Source organism: Globicephala melas, chromosome 11 (assembly GCF_963455315.2).
Source record: "Globicephala melas chromosome 11, mGloMel1.2, whole genome shotgun sequence".
Lineage (NCBI taxonomy): Eukaryota > Metazoa > Chordata > Mammalia > Artiodactyla > Delphinidae > Globicephala > Globicephala melas.
The window spans coordinates 7,379,006-7,404,689 of NC_083324.2; the positions used below are offsets into that span (position 1 = coordinate 7,379,006).

A 25,684-nucleotide genomic window follows, 5' to 3' on the forward strand; every position below is an offset into this window, starting at 1 on the left:
CAATGAAAAGCCCGCGCACCACAAAGAAGAGTAGCCCCTGCTCACAGCAACTAGAGAAAGCCCGCACGCAGCAACGAAGACCCAACACAGCCAAAAATAGATAAATAATTTTTTTTTAAATTGGATATATTAAAAAAAGAAAGAATTTGATTTGGGGGAAGTTTGTCAAAAATATCCATTTAAGGGACTTCCCTGGTGGCCCAGTGGGTAGGTAAGACTCTGCGCTCCCAATGCAGGCGGCCCGGGTTTGATCCCTGGTCAGGGAACTAGATCTCGCATGCATGCCACAGCTAAGAGCCTGCGTGCAGCAACTAAGACCCCGAACAGCCAAAATAAATAAATAAATATTTTTTAAAAATATCCATTTAACCAAAGTGACAAGTAAAGACTTCAAAGGCAAGTACAGAGGTTATATAGTTGTAAAAACCCCAAACCCTTAGCTTTTTTAAGATTCAGGGTTTTGTATTCACAGATTAAATATCTTAAAAAATATGACTAGGCTTTTGAGAAAAAAATAAAACTGAAAATCTTAAAAACCTCGACATATCAGAAGTGTTTATTTTTTGGAATTGTTACCGAGTCCAAGCTCGCTCTGCTCACCGCACAACAGGGCAATGAATCGCAGACAAGGTGTTGAGGCAGGGAATACGACTTTATCAGGAAAGCCGGCAGATGGAGAAGATGGCAGACTAGTGTCTCTGAGAAATCATCTTATCAGGGTTTGGATGCCAGTTTCTTTTATAGAATCAGAGAGGGAGAGGCGGAGAGGAAGTAAAGTAAAAGGGCCATCAGTCTTGCAAAATATCTCCTGGAATGACCAGCCTCAGTGAGAGGATGTTTTTTTTTTTTTTCTTGCAGCCATTCACAGGTGGGCAGGGTTCCCTGAGGCAGGCCATTTTGTATGATTGTAATAACAAAAGCAACGCAAAGGAAAGGTTAAAGAAACAGATCCAACATGGAGTCCAATTTAGCTCTTCCCTGTTACAATTTCCCACTGTCAATGTCCATTCTACAATCTTGTGGAAAAAGGGGTGACAAAGTTCTAACTGCTCGGTCAGATGGATCTTTCTGGGAGTGTCCGCAATCGGTGTCAGTGTTCCAGATGCTGAGATTTGTCTTTTGTTCCGCTTTGGAAGTGTCTACTTGACACCTGTAGACTTACAAATATTCACAACCTAAAAGTTGAGAGTTGTCAGGAATTTTGAGGGCTTCAAGCCCAGGAGGCTGCATCTCAAGTTAAGAAATTTAGCATTTTTCTATGTATGGGAAGATGCTAGACTCTGGGCTCACTGAAATAATTTCTTTGATATGCACCACAGCCCAGATGGGGCCTGTATCCTGTATTTTCACATCCTGCGTTTCCTCAGGGCTCACCATAGGGAGTGGCTGCAGTCTGATGGCTGCTAGATGGCAGGTATTCTTCTTCTTCCTGAGTTTCCTCAGTGTTCACTGGCTCACACTGGGGGGCTGCAATTGCTGATGATTGATCCTCTCCTCTTGGTCAGGAATTTGACCAATATTTGGGAGACATTTCATGATCAAATTTTGTCCCATGGTGCTGGGAGGCTCATCCCAGATCAGGCGAAAATTCTTGATATGCCACTCCAGGTGCTAACTTTTGGATTAGGCCCTATTGATAATTAAAGATTCTCTGGATCCTCTGTCTAATTATGATCCAGGAGACATTTTCGCTTGTTGCTTCTTCCCATACCTAGAACCACATTATTAAAATTATTTTTATGGTATAAAAGTGATCTATTTCCTTAAGATGTTTAGCCATAGACGTTTTGTTGGAGGCCTGGTTACACACTGGGTACTGCAAGAGACAACAATCTTATAAAATAGGATATAAGTAACAGCTAGTAACATTGACAAAGACATACTGCAGCAGGGAGACACAAAGCACAAACAATTTGGAAATAAAGAACAAATTAAAACAATGACTAGCATAATATCAAGTCCATAGGAGAACCAGCTGGAGACAACAAATTCTGTCAGGATCAGGTAGAGAGAAAAAGATAAATGTTTCATCTTTGTTTAAAAAGGCATACTTTATCAACTTGTTGTAGGTCATAGCATAAGGTTATAGCATAAAAGTTTTTTCCTAAAAACAAAGATTAAAGTCAATATATTTCCTAAAGGCATAAAGTTATAAATCATATTTACCAGTTCACTCAGTCCCATGTAATTAATTCCCATTGATCTGGATGAAATAATCAGTTTACTATTAGTTTTGTCATTTGTTACCCAGTTCAGTGATATTATCTAAAGGCTATAAGAAACTTATATTTGTTAAAAAGTTCCTTTTTATCAGTCTTCTTGAAAAATCTTCATTTTGTAAAAGCATCAGGACAAAAAACAAAATAGCATGGTTAAAAATTTGAGTACAATGCAATTAGCAGGATTCTTGGATATAACATTTTAGAATAACTAGTATTATGATTGTTAACATATCAGGACATACCAGATGTTAGGAATTCCATATAAATTTTGGAATATCTATATAAATGACATTTATCCATACACTATAATCTAAGGTTCATCTCCAATCACTTTACGATGTTTCTGAAGTAACTTAACATACCAAATAAACTTAGTTTGACATCTCTCTCTGAGATGTCTCAGAGATGTTCTTTCGAAGTATCCAGAGTCAGCTGGAGGCTAAAAAGCTTTAGTCAGATTTGGATATTTGGGAAGTTTGTTAAAAATATCAAAAAGGTTTTACAACACAACAGGATGTAGGTCACTGTGAAACAGTGCCTATTCATTTAACCAAGTCACAAAATGATGAAACAAAAACAAATACGGAGCACCTAAGGGCACAGAAACTCATTTAATCTGTTATCAAAAGGAGCAGTCTAACAGAGAGGGAGATCAAATTTCAGTCTTGTATTAGCTTACTTAACGAAATCCATTTACTTATTTAACTTCAATCTAAATTCAGTTAATCCTGACCATGTACAAAACTTTCTTAGTAAAATGTAATTCCATTCCTCGTACCTTCTTAACTGAAAACACACATTCTACCATACTGAAATGTTTTATTATTTTCAGTAGCTTTAATTCTATATTTAAATTAGAATCTCCGATTCTTAAAAACCTTAATTTCTAGGGACAATCAAGAGGCAAGTAATACTTACCAAATCTGGAGAAACTATTTTAGATGATTTTTAGAACATAATTATTCTTAGAGTTTACCTAAAAGCTCTTATCTCATTTATATTTACTTTAAAGTTTCATCATATCAAGTTATTTTTCTTGCTGACAAATTTGCAACAGATATAACAAGATTTCATTTAGCTTCTATTAAACCTAGGTGCAGTGAAAGTACTATACTTAATGTTGATGGCTCCAAAGACATGTCTATATTAATTAGAGCAACAAACTTAAACATTAATACCAGGTATTAATTTAATACTAAATATTTCCTGGTTCACGTGAAACTGAAACTCATTTACCTTAATTTCTCTTGTATTTAGAATTGTTTGGTTTGTAAGGGCTTACGTTTCTTTAAGCCAATTAAATAAGGCTCATTTACAGATTAACCTCAGCAATGTTATCCAAGACAAAAACACATACAAACATACAAACAGAGAGACATCATAGTTCTCATTTCAAAATTTCAGCCCTGAGTCAGGTACAGTAGTGTAAAACCCATCAGTTTACAAAAGAGGTTGGATTAAAGTTGGGTTTCTGGCAAATGGAACAAATCAAGCTCATTTGTCTAGATGGCTAAACCCTTTCTACTAATATTTATGGTAAACAAGTCAAGTTCTAAATTACTGTACCCTCTTTTACAAAATTTGCATTTTAAAAAGATGGCAGAGATAAGGGTTTCTGAGAAGACCAGGTAGGACATTTGTATCTCAAAGGTACAGGCAAGTTTCTCCTAGGATGACTTTGTTTCCCCTTTGTTTAATATTTACAAGTCTCTTAAGATTACTCATATTTATTAGAAAATCAATCAACTTGTTCCCCACTGTCAATGTTACCGGGGACTCCTGTGGGGAAATCAGGGTCTGATGCCTCAAGTCCAAGGGATTCCCCTGGCCTCTTACAGGATATTAGGGCAAGGGAAATTGCCCTGCTGCAGAAGTGCCTCCCAGTCCAAATTGGGTGCCCTGTAGGGTCTTAGATGGTGATACTAAACCAGGTCGCTGTGCCCCGGGTGTTACCACAGAAACTTCTATTTGATTCCAATGGGTAGGGGAAACAGGAGGCAGTGAATATGTTGGCAGCATGGGGGTGGGGACATTTGGAACAACTGCCAGTGTAGCCTGCTCGGTCACTGGGGGAGCTGGGTAGGCTGGGGTGGGGGCTAAGTTTTGAAATAACATGTCCCCACTCTCATTTTCTCCCTCTCCCCCTTGGGTTTCCTTTCAGATCACAGCACTATAAGGTGGCAGTCCTATGACTCCTTTTCCTCCTGATGCAATAGCATAAATGCTCCTATATATGGAATCTCATCTCTTTTCCCTGCTCTTTTGCAGAACATTTCGATCTGCGAGATTATATAATAATTGAGTGAGCCATTCAGGGGCCATCGTTCTTCTGATCCTAACATATATTGGGTTCATACCCTATTACAGTAGTATATCATGTCTCTCTTAGTCATAGGCTCCCGGCTATGTTTTGCCCATTTATCTAATATATGCCCCAAAGGGTTTTCCTTCGGGATAGGTGAAGTATTTCCCATTTTTATCAGTTTGACTACACCAAAACACAAAAGACACAGACAAATTCCAACACAAAAGGCACAAATTCTAGCATCAATGCACACAAAACCAAAACAAAACCAAGAGCAAAACCAACGAACTAGTTCCCAGATCAGGTAGACTTACCCTACAAAACCAACGAACTAGTTCCCAGTGAACCCGCTCCCAGAATCAGGTAGAGTCCAACAACAATTCCGCCCCTCCAACAGGGAACCCCAACCACACTGGCTTGTACCGTAAAGGAAAAGCCCAGATTGAGGGGGAATATGTTCCCAGCATGCACACCAGAGGAGCTTAACCTTCAGAATTGAATGGAGTCTGTCGACTCGTAGTCCCAAATGGAACTGAAGTTCCCCAGATTGGAACTGAAGTTCCCAGATGGAACCGTCATTCCCCAAATTGAAGTCTGTCGGTTCTTTGCTTCAGCTGCCAAGCACTGGGGTAGCCGGTGCCGCTTCAGGGAACTTTGAAGGGAAGATCCTCGGGACAAATGGTCCTGGCAGCTGCTAGGGCCTTGCCCCAATATTCCCTGACCGGGCCGGCTAGCCACGAGCTGCAAGGCTCCTGGCTGGCTCGCCAAATTTGTTACCGAGTCCAAGCTTCTCCGCTTGCCACATGACAGGCCAACGAATCGGAGATGAGGTGCTGAGGCAAGGAATACAACTTTATTCGGAAAGAAGGCAGACTGAGAAGATGGCAGACTAGTGTCTCTGAAAAACCATTTTATCTGGGTCTGGATGCCAGTTTCTGTTATAGAATCAGAGAGGCAGAGGCAGTGAGGAAGTAAAGTAAAAAGGCAGAATAGAGAGGGAGAGGCAGTGTGGAAGTAAAGTAGAAGGGCCATCAGTCTTGCAAAACATCTCCTGGAATGACCAGCCTTGGTGAGGGGATGTGTTAGTTTCTTTTTTCTTGCAGCCATTCACAGGTGGGCAGGGTTCCCTGAGGCAGGCCATTATGTATGATTATAATAAAGAAAGCAATGAAGAGCAAAGGTTAAAGTCAAAGAAACAGATCCAACATGGAGTCCAATTTAACTCTTCCCTGTTACAGAATTACATATAATTTTAGAGTTCTTTCTCTTCATCAAAAGCATAATCTAAAGTAATTGGTCTCTAATGCCTGTCATTCTTCAATATTTTTTCAGTGTTGTTAAAAATTTTCAGATTTAAGGATGATAACTCTAGTGACTAAAATGTTATAATCTAAGTGCACATTGCATAAATAAAGCTTAGCATTTGGCAATAAGTTAAATTTTTTGTACATTTGGGGAAAGGGGTGGATAGTGTAAATAATTTTCAATTATGACATGGAACAGGATGATGACTTTTTTGTGGTTTGATAAAGAAAATTTAGGTTTTATTTTAATAACTTCATTGAACTGTCAAGCAAATAGGAAAAATGAAAAAATGAAAAAGCCCTCTTGTAGCTGATAAGACAGTGCTGGTTTGGTTCAATCAGCAGTAGGCTCCATGTCTGATTTTATTTGAGCTCAATGAACAAAAATTTTCATTAAATGGGCTTCCCCGGTGGCACAGTGGTTGGGAGTCCACCTGCCGGTGCAGGGGACGCGGGTTTGTGCCCCGGTCTGGGAAGATCCCGCATGCCGCGGAGTGGCTGGGCCCGTGGGCCATGGCCGCTGGTCCTGCACGTCTGAAGCCTGTGTTCTGCAGCAGGAGGGGCCGTGGCGGTGAGAGGGCCGCGTACTACAAAAAAAAAAAAAATTCATTAAAAAAAAAGATTCAGGATTTTCTTAAGTAATCAAAAACCTGATAAAGGTAACACGAAGTACAGTAAATTATTTTGATAAGACACAAAATCTTCACTTTCCAGGCAGATTACTCAAAAGGCACCTTTTCTCACCAAAAAACACATCCTACATTCCTTACATAGAGAAGTTTCCTGTATTATTTCTAGTAGTTTTAATTATATACATGTTTTAGAATTCTTAACCCTTAGAATCCTTAATTCCTATTTAAAACTAAGAAGTAAGCAATCTGTTACACTAGTATTTTGTGGATTGGTAAATTTATAAATACATTTCATAATTTCTGGAAGTATATATATATATATATATTTTGGCGGTATGCGGGCCTCTCACTGTTGTGGCCTCTCCCGTTGCAGAGCACAGGCTCCGGACGTGCAGGCTCAGTGGTCGTGGCTTACGGGCCCAGCCACTCTGGGCATGTGGGATCTTCCCGGACAGGGGCACGAACTCGTATCCCCTACATTGGCAGGCGGACTATCAACCACTGCACCACCAGGGAAGCCCCTGTCATATTTTAGATTCCACATATAAATGATACCATATGGGGACTTCCCTGGTGGTGCAGTGGTTAAGAATGCACCTGCCAATGCAGGGGACACGGGTTCGAGCCCTGGTCCAGGAAGATCCCAAATGCTGCAGGGCAACTAAGCCCATGTGCCACAACTACTGAGCCTGCGCTCTAGAGCCTGTAAGCCACAACTACTGAGCCTGTGTGCCACAACTACTGAAGTCCGCGCACCTAGAGCCTGTGCTCTGCAACAAGAGAAGTCACCTCAGTGAGAAGCCTGCACACTGCCGCCAAGAATAGCCCCCGCTCGCCGCAACTAGAGAAAGTCCGCATGCAGCAAAGAAGACCCAAAGCAGCCAAAAATAAATAAATATAATAAATAAATTTATATATAAAAAAAGATACCATGGACATTTTAAAAAAAATGATATCATATGTTATTTGTCTTTCTCCTTCTGACTTACTTCACTTAGTATGATAATCTCTAGTTGCATCTATGTTGCTGCAAATGGCATTATTTCATTCTTTTTTATGCCTGAGTAGTATCACATTGTATATATATTCCATTGCATATATGTACCACATCTTCTTTATCCATTCATCTGTTGATGGACATTTAGGTTGTTTCTGTGTCTTGGCTATTGTGAATAGTGCTGTTATAAACATACGGGTGCATGTATCTTTTTGAATTATAGTTTTGTCAGGATATATGCCCAGGAGTGGGATTGCTAGATCATATGATAATTCTATTTTCAGTTTTCTTTTTTTTCCCCCCTTTTTTTGGCTGTGCCGCACGGCATGAAGGATCTTAGTTCCCTGACTAGGGATGGAACCTGTGCCCCCTGCAGTGGAAGCATGGAGTCTTAATCACTGGACCACCAGGGAAGTCCCATATTTTTAGTTTTCTGAGGAACCTCCATACTGTTTTCCACAGTGGCTGCACCAACTTACATTCCCACCAACAGTATAGGAGGAGAACGCTACCACTTTCAATGATTTGTTAATCAATCAACTAATTAACCAAGTTTATATGGAGTGCTACTATGTGCCAGGCACCAGGCAAGGCCTGGGAGTGAGTGGTGGATCCTTGAGCTTTGCTATTCACCATCTTGTAGGGAAGGCAGAGGGTAAACAGCAATCCAGTGGGTGGAATGCCAAGGAAGAGCAATTTAGATGCTCTGGCAAAATTTGTTCTTCTGGAATCTCATCTGCAGAAAATCTGAACCAGGAGGCTGAGTTCCCAGTTGACATCTCTCCCAGGACAGCTGCCTGAATCAGAGAAGGAATTAACTCTCCAGCCAGACTAATATATGCCCTCTATTTAATACTGCTAAATGGTGGGACTTCCCTGGTGGTCCAGTGGTTAAGAATCCACCTTCCAATGCAGGGGACACAGGTTCAATCCCTGGTCGGGGAACTAAAATCCCACATGCTATGGGGCAACTAAGCCTGCACACTGCAACTACTGAGCCCGTGCGTCACAACTAGAGAGGAGCCCACGTGCTACCACGAAGAGCCTGAGCACCGCAACTGAGAGCTGATACAGCCAAAATAAGTAAATATATGTTTTTAAATTGCCAAATGGTATCCCCAGAAAGATTCTGGGTAGAGTTTCATTATTGCTAGTCAAGGGCCTGTCTGGTGGATTATTTAATAACAAGCCCCACTCAAGACTTCTGACTTCAAGATGGATTTTTTTTGGCCCAGTTGAAGCCCAGGAAATTACATTTCTGATTGTTGAGTCTATCCTTACAAATAACTGGGATGAATCCCCAAAGAAAAGTGCATGGTCTTTGGAGTCAGGTAGACCAGACTGTGCTGGGTTTCCAGGCTGTGTAACCTTGAGCAAGGCACTTTTTTTTTTTCCCATCTGTGCTGCACAGGATCTTAGTTCCTAGACCAGGGATTGAACCCGGGCTGGCAGTGAATGGACAGCCAGGGAATGCCCGAGCAAGGCACTTGTGTTCTCTAAGTCTCAGTTTTCTCATCTGTAAAGTGGGGACACTGGCATCTTTGTTATTGGTCATCAAAAGGATTAAAGGCAATACATATTATACAGACCCAACACATGGCAGTCAAGAACAAACGTTTTCTTTGTTTTTTCCTTGTTGCACAAAATGACATTCAAATCAGTTGGGCTTTCTAAATAGGTTGGATTTCTTCCTCGAGAGAATGGCAGGGAGGTTAGTCAATATGGCTGGGATTCTTTTTCTTTTTATTAGTAAACTAAATTTTGTTTTTGGGATTCTTTTAGTTGTATAGCTCTTTGGTCCTTTTAAATTTTTTTTCCAAACCAGGATGATATTTGACACTTCAGAAAAAAATCCAACGTTGGCTGTTTATAGGAATAAGAATTATCCTTCATAGGAATGTAGAAAAGACATTCAGAGAAGAGAAGCAGTGTGAAGTCAAGCCAAGCCCTGGGAACTCATCATAACACATTCACTGGAAATGTCCATCTTATCCATAATTAAACTATAGCTGTTAAGTTTATACTGCAAGTGAGAAAAATAACTATTTTGACTCCTCAATCTTTCTTTAAGATAAATTATCACTTTTTTCATAAGGTATCAGCTATAAGGAAGCGTAGTGAAGTTTTGATTTTTTGGAAAAGAAGTTAATGATCTGGAAGTTTCAACTCACTTGAGTTAAAGACTGACTCCCCTCACAGGTCAAGGTGTACACCATGGACTGCAGCAGGGGTGCACCTGTGTAAAATGGCTGGGATTCTTGGGACAGAGTTTTAAAAAGTAAATTAGTCCTATTGTATTCTAATTATAAAAGTAATACTGAATTTCAGCCTATATGGTAGACTGAGTTGGTAACAAACTATCTTTTCTCCCGGTCTACACTCCTAGAACTGTTTGGAAATGTTGCCTACCAAAAAACCATTTCCAACTCCAACTTGTCCTTTCTTCACCATTGGAAGAGCCCACTTACCACTACAGAGAGTGGAGAACGCTCACATACATTTTTCCAGCCTCTCTTGTGGATATAGGCAGGTTACTGAGTCCTGGCCATTGGGAACTGAGGGAAAGTTTGCAAAGGGACTCTGGAGAAGATTGTCCTCCCTAATATAAAGAGAGGCATGAGAGGAAATGCCCCCTTCCTTTACTCGGGGCATGGCCATGTCTGCTGCTGCCATCTTGTGACCATAATAAAGAATATTACAGATGGAATGCAGAGACGAAAGATGGAAAGTTCTTGGTTCCTTGCTGTCATTGTTGAGTCACAAAGTTGAGAATCCTTAATCTTTGCTACAACCGTTCATCACTGAGTATTATGTTAGCTATAAATTTGTCATATATGGCGTTTATTCTGTTGAGGTATGTTCCTTCTATACCAAATCAGTTGAGAGATTTCATCATGAAAAGATGTTGAATTTTGTCAAATGTTTTTTCTGCATGTATTGAGATACTTATATGGTTCTTATCTTTCATTCCATTAATATGGTGTATTATATTTATTGGTTTGCATATGTTGAGCCCTCTTTGCATCCCAGAGACAAATTCCACTTGATCATGATGTATGATCCTTCTAATGAACTGTTGAATTCAGTTTGCTAGTATTTTGCTGAGAATATTTGCATCTGTATTCATCAGGGATATTGGTCTGTAATTTTCTTTTCTTGGAGTATCCTGATCTAGCTTTGGTATCAGGGTAATGCTGTCCTCATAAAATGAGTTTGGTAGTATTCCCTCCCTTTCAACTTTTTGGAAGAGTTTGAAAAGGATGGGCATTGATTCTTCCCTAAATGTTTGGTAGAATTTACCCATAAAGGCACCTGTTCCTGGGTTTTTCTTTGTTGGGACATTTTTGAATACTTATTCAATCTCCTTACTATCGGTCTGTTCAGATTTTCTATTTCTTCATCATTCAGTCTTGGCAGGTTGTATGTTTCTAGGAATTTATCCATTCTTAATTTTTTTTAAAAAAATATTTATTTATTTGGTTGCACCAGATCTTAGTTGCAGCAGGCAAGCTCCTTAGTTGCGGCTTGTGGGCTCTTTAGTTGCAGCACGCGAGCTCCTTAGCTGTGGCATGCGAACTCTTAGTTGCAGCACACATGTAGGATCTAGTTTCCTGACCAGGGATCGAACCCCGGCCCCCTGCATTGGGAGCGCGGAGTCTTACCCACTGGATCACCAGGGAAATCCCTATGCACAAGTTTCTGTGTGTATATATGCTTTCATTTCTCTTAGGAAGACCTTGAGCTTGGAACACATGGAGAGCACTCACTTGCCCTCAAATTAAGTTAAACTATGTATGTTTAGGGTATGTAAAGCTCCAGATGGTCAGGTTAGAACAAACGTGGGAAAGTGTTTCTATGGCATCTGCTAGTCTTTGGGAGTTTCCCAGGAGCATCACCTCTGCTTTTTATAGCCTTCCTATGTCTCAGATTTGAGGTCGTAACCTAGTCACTGTTCTCCTTTGTGAGGAGTGTAATTGCTGGGTCATATGATAATACTATGTTTAACATTTTGAGAAACTTCCAAATTTCTTTCCATTTTGTATTCTTTTTTCTTTGGCCACGCTGCACGGCTTGCGGAATCTTAGTTCCCCAACTAAAGATGGAACCCATGCCCCCTGCAGTGAAACTGCGGAGTCCTAACCGCCGTACCGCCAGGGAATTCCCTCCAGTTTGTACTCCTACTATCCATGTATGAGGGTTCCAATTTCTCCATCCTCATCAACACTTATTTTCTGTCTTTTTTTTTTTTTTTCGGTACGCGGGCCTCTCACTGTTGTGGCCTCTCCCGTTGCGGAGCACAGGCTCCGGACGCGCAGGCTCAGCGGCCATGGCTCACGGGCCCAACCGTTCCGCGGCATGTGGGATCTTCCCAGACCGGGGCACGAACCCGTGTCCCCTGCATTGGCAGGCGGACTCTCAACCACTGCGCCACCAGGGAAGCCCTATTATCTGTCTTTTTAATTTTAGCTACCCTAGTCGTTGTGAAGAGGTATCTCAATGTGATTCAATTGATTTCTGACGAAGGTACAAAGGTTATTCAAAGGAGAAAACAGTCTTTTCAACAAGTAGTGCCAGAACAATTGGATGTACATATGCAAAAGATGAACCTCACCCTAACCTCTCATCATAAAGAAAAATTAACTCAAAATGGATGATAGACTTATATGTAAAGATTAAAACTATACAACTTCTGAAAGGAAACTTAGAGGAAAATTTTTATTACCTAGATCAAGCACAAATTTCTTAGATATTATATAAAAAATATAATCCATAAAATAAAAATTGATAAATTGGCCTTCATCAAAATTAAGAACTTTTGCTCTTCAAAAGATACTATTAAGAGAATGAAAAGATAAGCTACAAATTAGGAGAAAATATTCACAAAACACATATCTAACAAAGGATTTGTATCCATAATATATAAAGAACTCTGAAAATTTTATAATGAGATAACCAACAGCCCAACAGAAAATGGGCAGAAGATTTGAACAGACACTTCACTAGTTAAGCAAATAAGCACATGAGAAGATGCCCAACATCATTAGTCATTAGGGAAATGTAAATTAAAAGCCGCTCAAATTAAAAAAAAAAGTACCAAGTTCTAGTGCAGATAAGGAAAAACTAGAACACTTATACATAGCTGGTGGGAATGCAATGTGGTACAGCCACTCTAGAAAACTGTCATTTTCTTATAAAGTTAAATATATACTTATCATATGACTCAACAATCTCACTCCTAGGTATTTACCTTAGAGAAGTGACAACTTATATTCATACAAAAGCCTATACATGAATGTTTAGAGTAGCCTTATTTATAATTTTCAAAATGTGGAAACAATCCAAATGGCCCTCAATTGGTGAACAGATAGATAAACTACGGTTCATATATACAATGGATCCCTACGTAGCAACTAAAAGAAACCAACTACTGATACACCCAACAAAATGGTTGAATTGCAAATGCATGATGCCAACTTAAACAAGTTAGACTGAAAACGGTACATACTGCATGATTCCATTTATGTGACATTGTTGAAAAGGCAAAACCCACAGGGAAAGAAAACAAACAAGTGGTGGGAGTTTGGGATTGATATATACACACTATTATATTTAAAATAGATAACCAACAAGGACCTACTGTATAGCACAGGGAACCCTACTCAATATTCTGTAGTAACCTAAATGGGAAAAGAATTTGAAAAAGAATATATACATACATACATACATACATATATATATATATGACTGAATCACTTTGCTGGGCACCTGAAACTAACACAACATTGTAAATCAACTATAGTCCAATATAAAATAAAAACAAGAAAACAAACAAGTGGTTGTCCAGGGTTTAGGGTGGGGTGAGGAGCCTACATCAGAGGGAAAGTAGGGAATTTTGGGGAGTGATGGATCTGTTCTGTATTTTAATTGTGGCAGTGGTCACACAGAACTCTATGTGTCTGTCAATACTGAAGTGAATGAATTTTGTTGTATCTAAATTATACCTCTGGCCTTGCCTGAATTTCTTGTCTGGCCTCTGATCAATCTCTATTGATTGAGGAAGGCCAAGAACCCTGGTCAGTATCACATGGAGTGAGATATCCAGACCCCCAGTGATGGACAGCTGCCCAGTCTATCCAGTTTCCACATATGAGCTGCAATGAAACTAAACTAGATGGCACATTCTTTACCCTTCACTGTAAACATCTTCAGTCTGTTCTAAAGCGCTGCAGCTCCGGGATACTCGAGTCTCCTGGGTGGCATTCGCTAATACCCACCCACTGTGGGGTACAGCACACCAAGGTACGTTGCTCCATGTCAGACCACTATGCACTTTTCCAGGCCACCCTGGTCACTGTCTGTGGAGGAGGCATCTTACCAGCAAGCCCGGACATGACGGTTCCCCACCACTGCTCATGTAGTCAAGAGTTGGGAATGTTCTAGAATTGCTTAATTAGGAAAGTTCCTTTCACACTCCAGTGGTGATTTTTGATTGAACCCAGCATGAGTTTTAATCCTCTGGCAATTCTTTCTGGATGAGCCTATGCTTTAAAAGATCTATGTTGGGGCTTCCCTGGTGGCGCAGTGGTTGAGAGTCCGCCTGCCGATGCAGGGAACACGGGTTCGTGCCCCAGTCCAGGAAGATCCCACATGCCGCGGAGCGGCTGGGCCCGTGAGCCATGGCCGCTGAGCCTGCGCGTCCGGAGCCTGTGCTCCACGGCAGGAGAGGCCGCAACAGTGAGAGGCCCGCGTACTACAAAAAAAAAAAAAAAAAAAAAAAAGTAGGGGTAACCAATAAAGGGTAGAAATAAAATACAGGCATCTCTTGCTTAACATCAGTAATCTGTGTTAGAAATCAGATGTTCTGTGTGAAAACACAGACCAGAAGGAAGTGTAGTTCCCATTATTTTAAACGGGAAAAATTATAATGCATGATGTGTCAACACCAAACCTCAAACAATTTCCTAAAACATAAATAAAATACAGTGAAACACCTGTACACAAGCAACAGTCTATTGTATTAAGATTTAATATGATTAACCAGCAGTAGCAGCGGCACTTACATCTGTCCCAAGGTCTGGGCGAGGGGAAAACTAGGCAGCCCTGTACCGCAGGCCCTCACACTTTCTTTCTTTCTTGAAGAAACACAAAACCCTTGAGATTCATGTACTGTATGACGGAGAAAAAAAAAGTACCTAATGTTCCCCCCCAAAAAGATAGTATATTTTGTACTTTGTAAAGTGTTCATTAAAATGGAAGAAAAAAAATGAAAAAACAAAAGATTTAATATGATTAAAACCACTGCTTCCTTCAAACAGTGTAGTACCAACATAAAGATAGACATACAGACCAACAGAACAGACTATAGACTAGAGAGCCTAGGAATAAAGCCGCACATATATGGTCAGTTGATTTTCAACAAGGATGCCAAAATCCATTCAATGAGGGAAAAGACAGTCTTCTCAATAAATGGTACTGGGACAACTGGATAGCCACATGCAAAAGATTGAAGTTGCACCCTTACGTTACACCATGTACAAAAATTAACTCAAATAGATTAAAGACCTAAACATAAGAGCTAAAACTATAAAAATGTTAGAAAAAAACACAGGGGAAAAGCTTTACGCCATTGTATTTGGCAATAATTTCTTGGATATGACACAAAAGCACAGGCAACAAAGAAAAAATTGACAAATCTGACTTCAACAAAATTTACAACATTTGTGCATCAAAGGACACTAACAAGAGAGTGAAAAGACAACCCACTGAATGGGAGAAAATATTTACAAATCATATATCTCATAAGAGATTAATATTCTGAGAATATAAAGAACTCCTACAACTCAACAACAAACAAGCAACCCAATCCAAAAATGAAGAAAGGCTGTGAATAGACATTTCTCCAAAGAAGATGTACGAATATCAATAAGTCCATGAAAAGATGTTTAACATCCCTAGTCATTAGGGAAATGCAAATTAAAACCACAATGAAATACTACTTCAGAGCAAGTAAGATGACAATTAAAACAAAACAGAAAATAACAAGTGTTGGCAAGGATGTGGAGAAATTAGGATGCTTGGCACTGCTGGTGGGAATGCAAAATCGTGCAGCTGCTGTGGAAAACAGTTTGGTGGTTTCTCAAGAAGTTAAACATAGGATTACCATATGATCTAGCAATTTCAGTTCTAGGTTTATAGCCAAAAGAATTGAAAGCAGGGACTCAAATGGTTATTTGTACACCAACGTTCATAGCAGTGTTATTCCCAATAGTCAAAAGGTAGAAACAACACAAATGTCCATCAACAGATAAGTGCATAGACAAAATATATTATATACATAAAATGAAATCGTAACTTTAAAAAAGAATACAATTTTGATACATGCTACAACATGGATGAACCCGGGAAACATGTTAAGGAAAATAAGCCAGACACAAAAGGACAAATATTGTATGATTCCACTTGGATAAGGTACCTAGAATAGGCCAATTCATAGACACAAAGTAGAACAGAGGTTACCGGGGGCTGGGGGACACAGAAGAAATAGGGAGTTATTGTTTAATAGGTATAGAGTTTGTTTGAGATGATGAAAAAGTTCTGAAAATGGAAGAGGTGATGGTTGCACATTGTGATTGTACTTGATGCCACTGAATGTACACTTCAAAATGGTTAAACGAGTAAGTTTTGTTATGTATATTTTACTACACACAAGAAGCAAAACCAGAAACCACTGCTTCCTAACCACCAAACAAATGATGCTGCTGTTAGCAAACGAGAGCCTTGTGTGTAACAGCCCGATACCATGATACTTCCCTTAGCACCAACATCTCAGATGCACACCCATTTTGTTGATGTGGAGGCACAATTTACAAAGAACACTTCATTCTGATACTCTACCAATAGTGGCTGGAATACTGCTTGAGCTATTTCCTACACTGAGTTCTGTTTAAAACATTGTGCTGAGTTTTAGGGATGTAAATATAAAATTTTCTTATTTAAATATTGGCCAGAAAATGTTGCGTTGAGAGATAAGAAAGTTGTGTGATGTTCTGGTATTGAAAACCAAGAGGATTCTCGTGGGGAATGTCTCACAAAGTATGAATTACAGACCTTCCAAACTAAGAGAAGCAAAATCAAGAATAAAGAAAACTAAACCATTAAAATAGAAGGCTTAGAAGGAGACAAAATGCATAGAGAAAGCATAGTAAATGTAAAACACAAAATTAGATGGTAGAAATAAGTTCACATTGATCAATAATCACAATAAATGTAAACAGATCAATGTTTACTTATTATAAGACAGAGACTTTAATATTGGATTTTTTTTATGAAGCTTTTTGATTTTTACAAAAGACACTCCAAAAACATAATGACAGAAAGACTAAAGATAAAAGACTATACTTCAGGAAAATACTAGTCAAAAGAATGCTAGTATGCATCTGTAATAATAACTTCATCTCAATATATGTAGCAAAAAATCAATAGACTCACAAGGAGAAACTGGTAAATCAGCAATCATAATGGGAGATTTTCCTCCCCAACATTTTCGGGCTTAGTTGCTCTGCGGCATGTGGGATCTTCCCGGACCACGGCTCGAACCTCTGTCCCCTGCATTGGCAGGCAGATTCTTAATCACTGCACCACCAGGGAAGTCCCAATAATGGGAGATTTTAACACACTTCTCAGAAATGCATGGATCAAGCAGACAGAAAAAAAAAAAAGAGTAATGATCTACAAAATGTGAACAATGCAATGAACAGACTTGAGCTAACAGACATAGAAAGAACTTCCTTCCATTAACAGGGAAAGCATATTCTTTAAAAGCACAGTTATGAAAATGAACCATGTACTAGGCCTCAAAGTGATATTCCACAGACTCCAAAGTATGAATATCACACAGACCACATTCTCTGACCACAAAGCTAGCAAACCCATCTTGCCATGGCTTGGGAAGATCTTGCTTGGGCATGGAGACAGCCATGGATGGGAAAGCAGGGTCCATGGGTAGATGTTAACTCCCAACCCTATCACATGAGCTGCTGGATCCTACTGGAACCTATTCCTGCTTATGCCAGTTTTTATTGGGTCTCTGTCATTTGCAACCCAAGAGTTCTGAATAAAACAGATACTTCCCAGGTGAGACATGGTACAGCTATGAAGGCATCTTGTTATTGAATGAACAAATTCTTCACATGTAAAGTTTGTTTCAAGTACAGAGCCCATTATTTCATCACCCATGAAAGAATACATACTTTTTAACGATGTGCTCTTTATAGATGAAACAACTGAGATTCCAAAAGTTGAATGGGGCTTCCCTGGTGGCGCAGTGGTTGAGAGTCCGCCTGCCGATGCAGGGGACACAGGTTCATGCCCCGGTCTGGGAAGATCCAACATGTCGCGGAGCGGCTAGGCCCGTGAGCCATGGCCGCTGAGCCTGCGCGTCCGGAGCTTGTGCTCCGCAACGGGAGAGGCCACAACAGTGAGAAGCCCGCGTACCGCCAAAAAAAAAAAAAAAAAAAAAAAAGTTGAATGACTCATTTAATATCACAGCTCCAGCGAGCCCATTCACATGGCTCTGAAAATCTCTGAGTGAACCTCTGTCATTCTAATTCTACTCCATCTGTTTCCTTGTTCCTGCACTAGGCAGTGAGTTCCTCCAGGGCAGAGACCGGGTCTTCCTCATCTTTGTGTCCCCACTGCACAGCAAAGGACCTGTCAAGTAGAAGATGTCACTGACACTAGCCGAGTGGCTGAAGGAATGAATGACTTGATTATCAAGTCAAAGAGCAAGATTTAATGTGTGAGGTTGAGGGAGGAAAGAGAAAGAAATGGCCTTCCTTAGGACTCTTTCAGGGACATGAGACAGAAAACTAATTCAAACCATTGTAAAGAAAAGAGGGGGATTTAAGAAAACCATAGAAAGACAGGCATAACTTTCACCACAGGCTCTTAAAAGTATTAAGAACCTCTTCGGACTTCCCTGATGGTGCAGTGGTTAAGAATCCGTCTGCCAATGCAGGGGACACGGGTTCAAGCCCTGGTCCGGGAAGATCCCACATGCCATGGAGCAACTAAGCCCGTGTGCCACAACTACTGAGCCTGTGCTCTAGAGCCCGCAAACCACAACTGCTGAGCCCTAGTGCCACAACTACTGAAGCCTGCACACTTAGAGCCCATGCTCAGCAACAAGAGAAGCCACTGCAATGAGAAGCCGGCACACCGTAACGAAGAATAACTCCCGCTCGCTGCAACTAGAGAAGGCCCGCACACAGCAATGAAGACCCAACGCGGCCATTAAAAAAAAAAAAGAAACTCTTCATCTCTCTGAGGATACGTTGGCCTATTCTCTTGGTCTCTGCCATGGGACGGTGAACATGTAGCATCCTTACAGCTTATAATCCAAGGAATGAAGAGCTGAGACTTGAACCCAGATGGTCTGATGCCAGTAACCACATGATATGGAAATAAAAAGGAAACCCGGGTGGTTGAGAAGAATTGGATCCACTCTACAGAATAATCTATACGGCATGGTAGTTAAGAATGTGGGCTCTACCTAGGGATAAATACCAGCTGTTTACTTGCTGGAGGTGTGATTTTGGGGAAGTAACTTTTTTTCTTTTTGGCCATGCCTCGCGGCATGTAGGATCTTACTTCCCCAGCCAGGGATCAAACCTGTGCCCCCTGCAGTGGAAGTGCAGAATCTTAACCACTGGACTGCCAGGGAAGTCCCTGGGGAAGTAATTTAACTTCTGTGTCCTCGTCTGTAAAATGGGCATACCTCATTGTCCTCGTGTGTAAAATAGTTCACGTCTGTATTAGTTTGCTAGGGCTACCATTATAAAATACTACAGGCTGCGTGGCTTAAACAACAGATATTTATCTTCTCACAGTTCTGGAGGCTAAAAGTCCAAGATCAAGGTGTTAGCAAGTTTGATTTCTTCTGAGGCCCCTCAGAAGGTGGCTCCTTTCTTGCTATGTTCCCCATGGTCATCATCTAGCCTCTGTCCTAATCTCCTCTTAAAAGGACACCAGTGTGGGCTTCCCTGGTGGCGCAGTGGTTGAGAGTCTGCCTGCCAATGCAGGGGACATGGGTTCGTGCCCTGGTCCGGGAAGATCCCACATGCCGTGGAGCGGCTGGGCCCGTGAGCCATGGCCGCTGAGCCTGCGCATCCAGAGCCTGTGCTCCGCAATGGGAGAGGCCACATGAGAGGCTCGCGTACCGCAAGAAAAAAAAAAAAAAAGGACACCAGTGATACTGGATTAGGGCCCACCCATTTCACCTCACTTTACCTTAATCACCTCTTTAAAGGCCCTATCTCCAAATAGTCACATTGTGAGGTACTGGGAGTTAGGACTTGAACACATGAATTTGGGGGTGGGGGAGAGGGATATAATTCAGCCCATAACACTACCTCTTAGGGTTATTGTGAAGATTAAATGAGATAATATATCTAAAGCAAAAATCAGGGGAGCTGGAATGCTGTAAGAGCTTAATAACCGTTCAAGGTAACGGAACATTTACTTTAGGCATAAGGGTATCTGACAGGTCACAAACCTTTCTCTGCTAGGATATTGGCTGGAAGTGCCCTGGGGGCTTCTCTCATCCAGGTCCAGGATCATCTTTGCCTTATGGTCTAAAGTTCCCAACTTGAGCTCACAACTGTTCTGTTCTGTTCTTCCTGTGGAGAGTTCTCAGACTTCCTTTCTGTAGGAAAGGAAGACTCCCCAAGGTTAGTCTTGAAAACGAGGAGACATTCTGTCCCAGCTACTCATAGCTCTGAGAGTGCCTTTCCAATACCACTATAATTTCTACTCCTTGGGCAAGACACTTATTAAAATTTAATGACAATCACTTACATTTATAAAGCCATTTTCAGTTTACAAAGCTCTTTTCCGTGCATTCTCTCTCGATCCTCATAACATTTGTAGGAAGGAAGGATGTTTTTCTCTATTTTATAAATGAAGAAAATGAGGCTGTGAGGAGTAGCATCATTGTCCTAGGTCATACAGTGGCAGAGATGCACCTCAAATTTTTGCCTTTGGGTTCCAATATGTCAGGACTAGCTCACCCTTTCAGGCATTTTTCTACAATATAAATAATCCAGTACACCAGTCCGGGTTGGGGGAGATGTAGGTAAATTATTTGGGACTATTTTGACCAGAAGTGACAAAAACCCAACACAAACTGGCTTCAGCAAAAACTGAATTCATTGGTTTACCTAACAGAACAATCCAGAAGCAGGTCTTCAGGCATGGATGGATTCAGGTGCTCAAATTATGTCACCAGGACTGTCTCTTTCCATTTCTTAGCTTCTCTTTGTGTTCACTTTATTCTTAGACAATCTCTCTGCTTGGGGTGTCAAAGATGCCCCCCTGTGGTTGAAGCTGAAGCCCCAGCTCAACAAACTCAGTAAACGGGGAACAATCTCTTTCTCGTAAACTGCAACAAATGACCTGGATATCATTCTCAGCTATTTGGCTTCGCTTATGGGCCCACCCAGACGCAATCGTTGTGTCTAGAACAATGGAATATGTTCATTCTCCAGGCCTGATCATTTGCCCGGTTCTGGAGAGGAGTAGGGTGAGTCTCACCAAATCCAGGGCCTGAGTGAGGGGGAAAGGAGTTTCTTTAAAGACAAAGTACTGATGTCAGAAGCAGTGTGGGTGGCAGGCAGCTCTCTCCAGGGTGTCATCGCTCTGCAGAGCTAGAACAGAGCAACCAGTGGGGAGCTGGGGGCCCATCTTAGCAAGAACTCTCAGTTCTTCCCTGGAGAGAGAGTAGTAAGTGGACTTCTGTGATTTTTTTTTCCTGGAGTGCCTAGCTTGGCTCAGCAGGATAGGAAAAAAGACAATAATTCATGGCAGAATAAGGAGAAAAGATGGAACTTCTGGCTCCGGTAACTTATATTCAGAACAGTACCCACACCAGGAGCACCCACAGAAGGAGACTTTGAGGTGCCCTTTGAGGATGACTTCCCTCCCCCCTCTTCTCAGCACCTTGTGTCTCCCCATGAAGCTGTGAGCTACAGGAGGGCAGGGACCACATCTGTTTTACCCACCATCTTCTCCCAGGGCCTAGCATAGTGCTGTGTTGGCACATTGCAGGAGCCTATCACATATTTATTGGGTGGATGAAAAAAATTAATGAATCAGGTTGATCACTTGAATTGGTAGGATGGACTCACCTCTTTGTACAAGTCAATCCCTCTCTTTGGCCTCTGTTCTCCATCTGTCAAGTGGGAGAAGGTGTAGAATGAGACTCTCTTCACAGCCCCTTCCAGCTCATGCTTCTGGGATCTTAGGGTTCTCAGGAGACTGTCTGGATGCCTCTTCAAGGAACCAGTGGAAGGGGAAACCAAACTGATTGAACGTACTGTCTCAGGTGAGATGACTTCACATGGGTCTGTGGTCCCCAAATTGTGGGGGACTGCACATTTTTTTTTTTTAATTTTGGAAGGAAATAACACTGCCTGTTTCTTATTTTGCCAAATAAAGCCACTGGCGGGGGGGGGGACAACTGTCATTAACTGTCATCACCATTTCTTTAAAAAATGGAATTTTTTATACCAGGAAGGCAGGAAGTACATCATCTCAGAAACAAAACAAATCAAAACAAAAAAACAGTCCCTCTACCCCGGGGAAAAAAGACAGGTGGCAACCTCACATGATGATAATTACGTGTGTTTTTTGCACATAGATCTAAATTTCACCAGACTGATCCCTGTGTATGGTCCAGTATTTGGAACCTACTAACAGAGATTATTTTCACCACCCCTCAACACCTGTGAAGTGGGGCTTAATCTGCCCACTTTACAGATGGGGAAATAGAGGTTCAGAGAGCAAGTGCAAGGTCACGGAGACAGTTAAGTAGTAGTCAGAGCTTTCTGGATGACCACCCAGATCATCTTGGCAGATCCTAAGCCAAAAGGTATTTCACTGCAGGGAAGAAATGACCTGCACTGGCTCCCTTGGAGTGTCCCCTCATTTTCTCGGGCCTAACCGCAAACTGCCTGGACTGGTATGCTCCGTTCTTTAACACACCCTCCTGATGTGTCCGCTTCATGCCAGGCACTGGGAGAGTGTAGGGAGAGAAACCAACACGTCCCCAGCCTCCTTTTCTTCTGTTCCCCATACCCACCCCGTGTCCCACTCTCCAGGCCCAGCTCCACACACCGGCGGCCAACGAATCCCCACCGCGGGCGTGGGCCGCTAACAGTTTAGGAGGTTCCCTCTCCCAGAGGTGCTGGCGATTTCCTAAGGAGACTCTGGGAACCTTCAACGCCTCCAAGACCCAAAGGACTGGAAGCGTAACGGTGCCACTCGACAGGCACTGTGGTAGGCTGTACCCGAGGTAATTTGGGAGCAAGGGATCAGTTCAAACGCGGTGAACTAACACCCTGTTCTGCCCCTGCAGCGTTCCCATGGGCTTTGCGTGGACCCACAATCGCTCAGCTCCGGCCGGAAGGAGGGGGGTCCCCCAAATTAGAAGGCCTTACTGTGGCGGGGGTTTACTGCTCCGGCTGGGGGACCCGCAGGGACCGTGCCGACCCCTCTCCGGGACTGGCGGACACCCGAGCTCCCTTTCCTGTTCCGCTCCGCCCCGCACGCCGGCGGCAGGAACGCGCCTCCGTCGGGCCGCGCCGGTGCCCGAGAGCTCGCGCCTCCGCGCGGGAGCGCGCCCCGGGGAGAGCCCGAGCAAGATGGAGGCCGCGCCGAGGCCGCCGCCTGGGCCCGGGAAGCCGCCGCTCGGAGCGCCGAGCCGCGGCGCCTAGGCCGTGGCAGTCCCGGACCCACTGCTCCGGACCGGGCCCAGGTTGGTCTCCCCGCACCCCCTTCCCGCGGCCGCAGCCTCCGCGTGCGTCCGGCCTGGGCGCGCGGCAGCCGCCCCCCCCCATCCCTGGCCCTACCCGGGCCCGGCCGCTCCCCCGCGCCGCGGGGACAGCCCCTGCCCACTGCCCGCCCCTCGCGGCTCGGGCTGCCTGCCGGCGCCTGTCCCTCGTCCCCTTGGCCTGGAAAACCTCTCTCCCTGTAGCCCTGGCCCGCCAAACGTAGGCTCCCCCGAGCCCTGTCTTCTGAGGGACCCTCCCAACCCCCCCGCCCCCTGTTCAGACCCTGCGGCTCCGGCCCCCGATGTCCCTCTAGCCTCATCCTGGTTCCTGCACTTCGCCCTCCCTGTCCCAGCCCCCATATCACCTTCCCAGTCCCCTGGCACTAACCCCTTACATCCCTTTCTTACCCCCTCGTAGAAGCGCCCACCCCCCTCTCCACAGCCCCTTTCTAGACACCCAATACCAGACCTCCTTTTACCCCGAACACCAGCCCCCAGATTCCCTTCCGAGCTCCCTGTAAAACCCCGCTGCTAATTCTCCGCTGCCGGTCTCCAGCCTCCATTCCATCTCCCCACGGTCCCCTCTTACTTCGCCGGTACCAGCCCCCAAGCCCCCTCCCCAACGCCACCGTAACCACTTTCTAGCGCCCCGCCTCCAGCTCTCCTGTGCTCATTCCAGCTCCCTCATCCCAGCCCCCCAACTTTCACATGGCCTCTTCCTATGTCCCCGAATTGGAGATCTTTGCCAGTCTCCCCCTACCCTGACACCTTCCCGATACTCTCATGACCCCCTCCTAGCTCCTCCATACCAGCCCCCAGGTCCCTTCAGCTCCGCCTCAGGCCCCGCCCTCGCGGGTTCCTTGGCTTAGGGTCGCTTCTCGCGTGCGTCCCCAGCTCCCGCCCGGCAGCCCGGCTGTCGGTCCCGGGCCGGCGGCCCCCGCAAGCCGCCGCCGGCCCCGCCCCCGGGCACCATGCTGCCCTCGCAGGAGGCCTCCAAGCTCTACCACGAGCACTACATGCGGAACTCGCGGGCCATCGGTGTGCTATGGGCCATCTTCACCATCTGCTTCGCCATCATCAACGTGGTGGTCTTCATCCAGCCCTACTGGGTGGGCGACAGCGTGAGCACCCCCAAGCCTGGTTACTTCGGCCTCTTCCACTACTGTGTGGGCAGCGGGCTGGCGGGCCGCGAGCTCACCTGCCGCGGCTCGTTCACCGACTTCAGCACTATCCCGTCCGGCGCCTTCAAGGCGGCCGCCTTCTTCGTGCTGCTCTCCATGGTGCTGATCCTCGGCTGCATCACCTGCTTTGCTCTTTTCTTCTTCTGCAACACGGCCACGGTCTACAAGATCTGCGCCTGGATGCAGCTCTTGGCAGGTAGGGGAGGCGGGGGGGTGGGACTTCTAGAACAGACGCTGAGGAAGGGGCTTCTTCCAGGACCCCTTCTTGGAGGAGTCAGAGACAGATTCTGCTCCTCTGTCTAAAGACACACCTCCTTCGCTGACTCTAAGCAGCCAGTGGGGAGGGGATTCTATGAGAGAGACACCTTGGGGCAGAGGGCATAGCCTTAGAACTGGGTCTGTAGGTCTGTGTGCTTGGATGTGGGCAGATTGCGTTTATTGATGGATGAGCATTATGTCTGAGTTTCTGAGGGTCTCTGAGAAAGAGACCCTTGGCTCTTAAGGGAAATAACTATCTGAATGAGGAGTTACTCTAGGTGTGAGCAATTTCTGTTGCATTGAAAAAAGCATGAGGGACTTCCCTGGTGGTCCAGTGGTTAAGATTCTGTGCTCCCAATGCAGGGGGCACGGGTTTGATCCCTGGTAGGGGAACTAAGATCCCTCATGCCACACGGCGTGACCTAAAAAATTAAAAACAAAAAAATGAGATGGGGAATCAAGAGATCTGACAGTGACCTTTAACTTGCTAACGTTATCAGTTTGGATGTTTCACTTTACTTCTCTGAGGCTCAGTTTCCTCATCTGTAAAACAGTGGAGAAGAGTCCAAGAACTGATGAAAGAGTAATTTATAAACTGTAAAGTTGGGAAAAGATGGAGGGTGGTGTTAAGAGAAGGCTGTCTGTAGTGTCTGTCCAATGTTTGAAGTGTAGGTGGTTGACAACACCTGGCAACATGGGCCTCTGGAGAGCAGGTCTCCAGCCTCCCACCCCCACCAAGGCAGGAAGGGTTCTGGTGCCATGCCTAGCGGGAATGAGTCTCTGGGACCCTCTGAAATGTTTGGTTAAGACAGATGCCTTGCCCTAAAAACCAGAGAAGGGCCTTTTGGGAGTAAGAACTGCTGAGACAGTTTTCCAGGATCCATTAGAGTCCCCCATCACTGCCTACCTTTCAATCGAAGACAGATTTTTGAAGATTCAGCAACTTGGGCATTTGCCTA

At 43.6% G+C, this 25,684-nt stretch overlaps 1 protein-coding gene and 1 long non-coding RNA gene across 5 annotated transcripts in view; one reads left to right on the top strand and one right to left on the bottom strand.

Moving 5' to 3' along the window:
* LOC115844061 (uncharacterized) lies at positions 1-23,164 on the bottom strand. 2 transcript variants are annotated; one of them, XR_009566010.1, is made up of 5 exons: positions 22,955-23,164; positions 21,644-21,687; positions 20,014-20,163; positions 17,711-18,170; positions 1-6,418 (listed from the first exon to the last, which is right to left on the bottom strand). It is a non-coding gene; the product is annotated as an uncharacterized lncRNA (long non-coding RNA). The 2 variants fall into 2 exon arrangements; XR_009566009.1 differs by lacking the exon at positions 17,711-18,170 and having other exon boundaries at positions 146-6,418; positions 22,955-23,115.
* LHFPL4 (LHFPL tetraspan subfamily member 4) overlaps positions 23,121-25,684 on the top strand; it is a 32,038-nt gene continuing 29,474 nt past the window's right edge. Inside the window, exons 1-2 of one of the 3 annotated variants that reach the window (XM_030840740.2) lie at positions 23,121-23,271; positions 24,181-24,663. In XM_030840740.2, the coding sequence (XP_030696600.1) occupies positions 24,258-24,663 (406 nt within the window). In that variant the 5' untranslated portion in view covers positions 23,121-23,271; positions 24,181-24,257. Of the gene's footprint in view, positions 24,664-25,684 lie in introns of all 3 variants that reach the window. The other 2 variants (XM_060308750.1, XM_030840741.2) reach the window with 2 other exon arrangements.